Genomic DNA, 6,203 nt, shown 5'->3' on the forward strand with positions numbered 1-6,203 from the left:
GCTGTTCCTGCCTCCAGCACCTCCCATTTCCTGAGGCCCCGCCCATAACTGCCCGCAGCCAATCAGTGCCGGAGATCGGGGCCTAAGCAGGCGGTGCCTAGGGTCAGCGCCATCTTTTCTTTTTGCCTACAACTCCCATGATGCCCCGCGACCCAATTGAGCCCCATTGAAGCCGGGACTCCAACGCCCGTCACGCCCCGCGCTCCAAAGAGCCCCCGGGATCCGCCCCCATTTGTCCCATGAGTTTCCTCCAGACCCTCCAGGATCCCTCAGCGCCCCCTCAGCACCTATTCGGGACCCCCCAAAAGCGTTCCCCGACCCCCTGAGTGCTCCCAACCCCACAGATGCTCGGCACAGACACTTCTGGGAATTCATCTCCTCTCATCCCCCAGAGCCCCTCAGAACACAGTCCCGCGCCTAAATCTCCTGCCGTGCCCCGCGCCCTAAAGAGCCCGGTTAGAGCTCCCCGAGCTCCCCGCAAGGGCTCCCGAACCGTTTACGGTTCCCCAAGGACCTCGAGTCGGGCTCCGACGCAAAAGTGTCCCCCAAGAGCCTTCCCGGACCCCCAAATTCCGCGTTCCAACCACTTCCGGGACTACAGCTCCCATCATGCTCCGCGGCGCACGTCCAGCGCTTTTTCAGCCGGGACTTCAGCTCCCGTCATGCCCCGCGCCCCGCCGAGAGCCAGTGCAGCTGCACCTGGAACTCCCGTGATGCTCCGCGGCCCCGTTCAACCGTATGATACCCGCGCCTTCAACTCCCATCAGCCCCCGCGCCCCAGAGAGCCCCGTCAGAGCCCCCCAAGGGCCCGCCCGGACGCCGAAGGGCCCCAAATTCCCCTCCCTGAGCTCCAAGGGTCCCCCTGCACCCCCAAGTGCTGCCCCGGACCCTGAACTGTCCCTCAGAATCCCTAAGTGCCCCTCCAAGTGCCCACCCGGCTGCCCCAAGTGTCCTCCAGAGCCTCAAGTTCTCTCTGAATTCCCTCCCCAGACCCAAAACTGCCCCAAATGTGCCCCAGAAATGTCTCCAGGGACCCCAGAGTGGCCCCTTTTACCCTGTCTTAAAATACTATGAAAAAGATTACAAAAGGACATAAAGTAGGACTAAGTAGCATAAAGAGGGCAAAATAAATAGCGAATAGTGGTTAATTAATTCATTAAGGGAATTATGTTATTTTTAATCAACAGCCAATGATTTTTTTAGTTTCTAAAATTTGTCAATTTTAAAATATAAATATAAATAATGTTATAAAATAGAGAGAAACATCATAAATTAGAGAAATAGAATTAAATTTTTATTAATTAAACAAGTTTATTAATAAGAAAAAAGATGAGGGGTTTTTTTTTTTTTTGGCATGTCAGTCCTAGGTGGGCGATGTCAGACACGGTGAGGCTGGGGATGAGGAGCAGCTTGTCCAAACAGGCTCAGCCTGCAAGTGGCTCATTCTTCTCCCTGCCCAGACCTCCTCAGGAGACATTCAGCATCAAGATCACCTGGGGAATGCTTCTGTCACCTCTTCTCTGAAATGAAAAATAAAATAATATTACCTTGACTAAAACCAGATATCATGAGGTGCACTTTGGAATCTCCCTCCTGGAGGGAACTCCAAGCTGACTCCAATCCCTGCACCAGCCCTGGAGACTCACAGACAATGGAAGGGAGACAAAGAGCTCCTGAGGGCTTTCTGAATTTTAATCAGCCCCACGGTGGCTTTGGGGCTGGCTCCAGGAGCCTCAGGCAGCGAGAGAAGGATGAAGAAGCTGCTCAAGGAGTCAGCAGCCAAACCCCAAGTGCCTTGGAGCACGGCTGGGCCCCAGGGAGGGCAGGGAGTGCCCAAGGCTGCCCAGGCAGTGCTGAGAGCAGATCCTTGAGGCCAGGAGTGCAGGGAGCCCAAGGCTCTGGGCAGGGCACTGCAATGCTGAGCAAGGCCTGGCTTGGCTGCAGGGAGCAGAAAGGCCAAGCCCTGAGCCCAGCCTGGGCCAGCAGGGCCTGTCCCTCCCGGCTGGCTCGGGGCTCTTTGTGGGCCAGGGGGATGTGAGGGGCAGCAAGGACAAACGCCATCAGCCTGCAGCCCCTGCCAGCCTCCCCAGGGAGGCCGAGGCAGAACCAAAGTGCAGCCCCTGCCAGGAAAGTTCCTCCTGTGGGGCTCCAGAGGCGCTGCCCGAGCCCAGGGCACAAAGGCCTGGGTGCCTGTGGCCCTGCCAGCCCTGCCCAGCCCTCGGCCATCTGTCCTGCAGGCTGTGCCCCCTGGGCGTGCTGCTCCTCTGCCCTGGCCGGCTGCACTCGCCCATCTCGCTGTGCCCCAGCATTTCTCACCCAGCGTTTCTGGGCCCTCCCTGGGCTCCCTGCACCCAGTGCTGCCGGCTCCTGGCACACAGAGCCCGGCCATGGCCCAGCCTCACGCTGGGACACCTCCAGCACCAACATTCTGCCCTGCGAGGGACTTTGCTTTCTCCTTAGCTCCAGGCTGAACCTTCCAAGCTGCACTTGGGGGAGGTTTCCTGCAATTCCCACTGCCAAGGAAAGCTCTGTCTCCTGCTGCTCACAAACAGAGTAGGGCTAGAGGGAGATGTGCTGGTCAGAGGCTGTTTGGGGCACAGTGACCATGAAGATTTTGAGTTTTAAAATATTCTGTGAAAAAACGAGGGGCATCAAAAAACATCTGCAACTGGCTGGATGGCCAGGCCCAGAGAGGGGTGGTGAACACTGCTGCATCCAGCTGGCAGCCAGTCACCAGTGGTGTCCCTCAGGGCCCTTTGCTGGGGCCAGTCCTGTTCAATATTTTTACTGACAAATTGGATGAGGGTGTTGAGTCTTTCATTAGTAAATCTGCAGATGACAGTAAGCTGGGAGTTTGTGTCCATCTGCTGGAAGGTAGGAGGGCTCTGCAGAGAGACCTGGAATGGTTGGATGGATGGGAAGTGTCCAGTAAGATGAAGTTTAATAAGTGCAAGTGCTGGGTCCTGCACTTTGGCCACAACAACCCCTGCAGTGCTACAGGCTGGGGACAGAGTGGCTGGACAGCAGCCAGGCAAAGGGACCTGGGGACACTTATGGACAGCAGGCTGGACATGAGGCAGCAGTGTGCCCAGGTGAGCAAGAAGGCCAATGGCTCCTGGCCTGGATCAGGAATGGTGTGGCCAGCAGGAGCAGGGCAGTGATTCTTCCCCTGTGCTCAGCACTGGTGGGGCCACACCTTGAGTGCTGTGTCCAGTTCTGGGCCCCAATTTAAGAAGGAGATAGAGGGGATGGAGTGTGTCCAGAGAAGGGCAACAAGGCTGGTGAGGGGTCTGGGACACATGTCCTGTGAGGAGCAGCTGAGAGAGCTGGGGTTGTTTATTCTGGAGAAAAGGAGGCTCAGGGAGACAAGGTGGTGTCAGGGCACAGGTTGGACTTGATGATCTCCAAGGACTTTTCCAACCTTGCTGATCCTGTGACTCTCTGGAACCACCCATGGAGCAGTTGCAGGATGAGCCCTGGGCCTCCTCTTGAGAAGCTCCAGCAGCCCAGGTCCCTCAGCTTCTCCTGCCAGCCCCAAAGCCCATCCTGTCAGTCCTGCAGAGCCTCTCCAACCCCTCCTCATTGCCCAGAACAGGGAGCCCCAGAGGCAGACACAGCAGCCCAGATGTGCCCCCCTGGCCTGTGGTGCCTCTGGCAAGGGAGCAGCATGAGGCACTGCAGGAGCCTGCAGACAATTCCTGCAGCACTTGTCACACCAGGACAGAAGACAAATGTGACACCAAGGAAATGCTCGGGGCTATTTGGGGCTGGCTGCCAGGCAGCCCTGGCTCTGAGCAACAGCGTCTGCAGTGGGACAGGAAACTCCCAGCTGATGGGAACAAACTTTCTGTCTGACTGCAGAGGCCAGGACAAAGCTGAGTGGTTTCCCTTCTGTCTCCCAGCCCTTGCTGGCCCCAGGGGCTGATGGCATTTGTGCTCCCTCAGGTTCATGTCCCCACACCAACAGCATGGGGGTGCTCCTGCCTGCTCTGTGCAATGCAAACAGGGGCTGCTGAGCCAGTACTGCTGTGTCTGTGCCTGCAAGGATGGGGCACCTGTGTGAGCTGGGGGAGAGGCCAGGGCTGCAGAGGGGGGATGTTGTTGGCAGCTCTGGGACGCTGCCCTGGGCTGTCCAGTGCACTGGGGATGGATCAGCCCCTCCTCTGCTGCTCCTTCCCAGCTCACACAGGGCCCTTGCAGAGACCCAGCCATGCTGTTTGCCCCCAGCCTGCCCACGGCCAGCCTGGAGCTGCTCACGGGGCTTTTCTGTGCTGAGCATTGGCCTGTGTGTTCTTGAGAGAGCCTGGACAAGGAGCCTGGAGCCCCCAGTGCCCAAGGCCTGAGGCGTCAGCGCTGCCCCAGCAGTGCCCATGGCCTGTCCCTGCTGCAGCCCCAGCACTGCCACCCCAGGGCTGTGCCTGGCCCCGAGAGCACTCAGGCCCTCCAGCAACACCAGGGCCATCAGGACAGCAGGGAGGGCCACAGGAGCAGCACTGGCAACACCAAGTGCTGCTGCTGCTGGGCACAGCTGCTGTGCCAGCCCTGATCTGCCCCCAGTTCTGCACACAGACATTGCTGCTGCAGCTCCAGAGGAGGCAAGAAAAGGGGGCACCTCTGGTGAAAACTCTGCTGTGAGATCTTTTGGTTCATTTAAAGCCACCAAGAGCACAGTTCCTCATTGACACAGTCTGGGGCCACAGCAAAGTTGGAGAGAAACAAAGTGAGAAATAGCTGAAACAATGCCCTTTGCTTTGGGAGAATATTAGAAAAAATGAAAAAAGAAAGAAAAAAATAACCAATACACCAGAAACTACTAAATATGACTTTTATTACAAGAGATATGCAGAAATTGGCAACCACTTCAATGTTTCTGAAATTTTCCAGTCGTCAGTCTCCTCACTGCAGCCTTGAGCTCCTGGTTCCTCAGGCTGTAGATCAGGGGGTTCAGGGCTGGAGGCACCACCGAGTACAGAACTGACAGGGCCAGATCCAGGGATGGGGAGGACATGGAGGGGGGTTTCAGGTAAGCAAAAAATGAGGTGCTGAGAAACAGGGAGACCACGGCCAGGTGAGGGAGGCATGTGGAAAAGGCTTTGTGCTGTCCCTGCTCAGAGGGGATCCTCAGCACAGCCCTGAAGATCTGCACATAGGAGAAAACCATGAACACAAAACAACCAAAAGCTAAAACAGCACTAACAGCAATGAGCCCAACTTCCCTGTGTCTTGAGTGTGAGCAGGAGAGCTTGAGGATCTGGGGCACCTCACAGAAGAACTGGCCCAGGGCATTGCCATGGCACAGGGGCAGGGAAAATGTATTGGCGGCATGCAGCAGAGCATTGAGAAAGCCACTGGCCCAGGCAGCTGCTGCCATGTGGGCACAAGCTCTGCTGCCCAGGAGGGTCCCATAGTGCAGGGGTTTGCAGATGGACACGTAGCGGTCGTAGCACATGACGGTCAGGAGGGAAACCTCTTCTGAAATGAAGAAGTCAAACAGAAAGAGCTGTGCAGCACATCCATTGTAGGAGATGGTCCTGGTGTCCCAGAGGGAATTGTGCATGGCTTTGGGGACAGTGGTGCAGATGGAGCCCAGGTCGCTGAGGGCCAGGTTGAGCAGGAAGAAGTACATGGGGGTGTGCAGGTGGTGGCTGCAGGCTACGGTGCTGATGATGAGGCCGTTTCCCAGGAGGGCAGCCAGGGAGATGGCCAGCAAGAGGCAGAAGTGCAGGAGCTGCAGCTGCCGTGTGTCTGCCAATGCCAGCAGGAGGAAGTGGCTGATGGAGCTGTTGTTGGTCATATGCTATCTCTGGCCATGGGAGCTGTTCATAGAGGAAAGTCAGTGACAGGTTGGGAGAAACTTCCTCCAGTAAAATCAAAGCCTTTTCCCACAGTCCCTTCTCCTGTAAGACTCTGACACCCTTTTGATTTTCTAGGAGATTTTCCTTCAGCTTCAAGTGGGGATCCCTGGTTGGTGCTGTCTGAGTGGGACTTCAGCTTCAGGGCAGCTACACACAGGGTTTTTATAATTCAGCCTTGCCGTGCAGACTTTAGAGGGGGACAGGGACCATTCCTCATGTTCTACTTTGAAACTCTGTTAACACAGAACTCTCTCAGCATCTGCACTCCCACTGGCAGTGAACAGGAATGGTAAAGTCTGCTTAAATGTACTTGTGTTATTTACAGCCTTTCTTCTCCTCCCCAGCTGA

The 6,203-nt window shown here is 56.4% G+C and overlaps 1 protein-coding gene across 1 annotated transcript; it reads right to left on the minus strand.

Annotated features, from left to right (window-relative positions):
- Nucleotides 1-4,577: 4,577 nt before the first annotated feature.
- LOC311165864 (olfactory receptor 14J1-like) lies at nt 4,578-5,794 on the minus strand (the record flags this gene model as incomplete). The annotated part of the gene is made up of 1 exon (XM_084227360.1): nt 4,578-5,794. One exon carries the CDS (start codon nt 5,792-5,794, stop codon nt 4,862-4,864), a length of 933 nt encoding a protein of 310 aa, XP_084083486.1. The 3' UTR covers nt 4,578-4,861.
- Between the last annotated feature and the right edge of the window lie 409 nt (nt 5,795-6,203).

Source organism: Fringilla coelebs, assembly GCF_963513975.1.
Source record: "Fringilla coelebs genome assembly, contig: SCAFFOLD_30, whole genome shotgun sequence".
In the NCBI taxonomy this organism is placed as follows: Eukaryota; Metazoa; Chordata; class Aves; order Passeriformes; family Fringillidae; genus Fringilla; species Fringilla coelebs.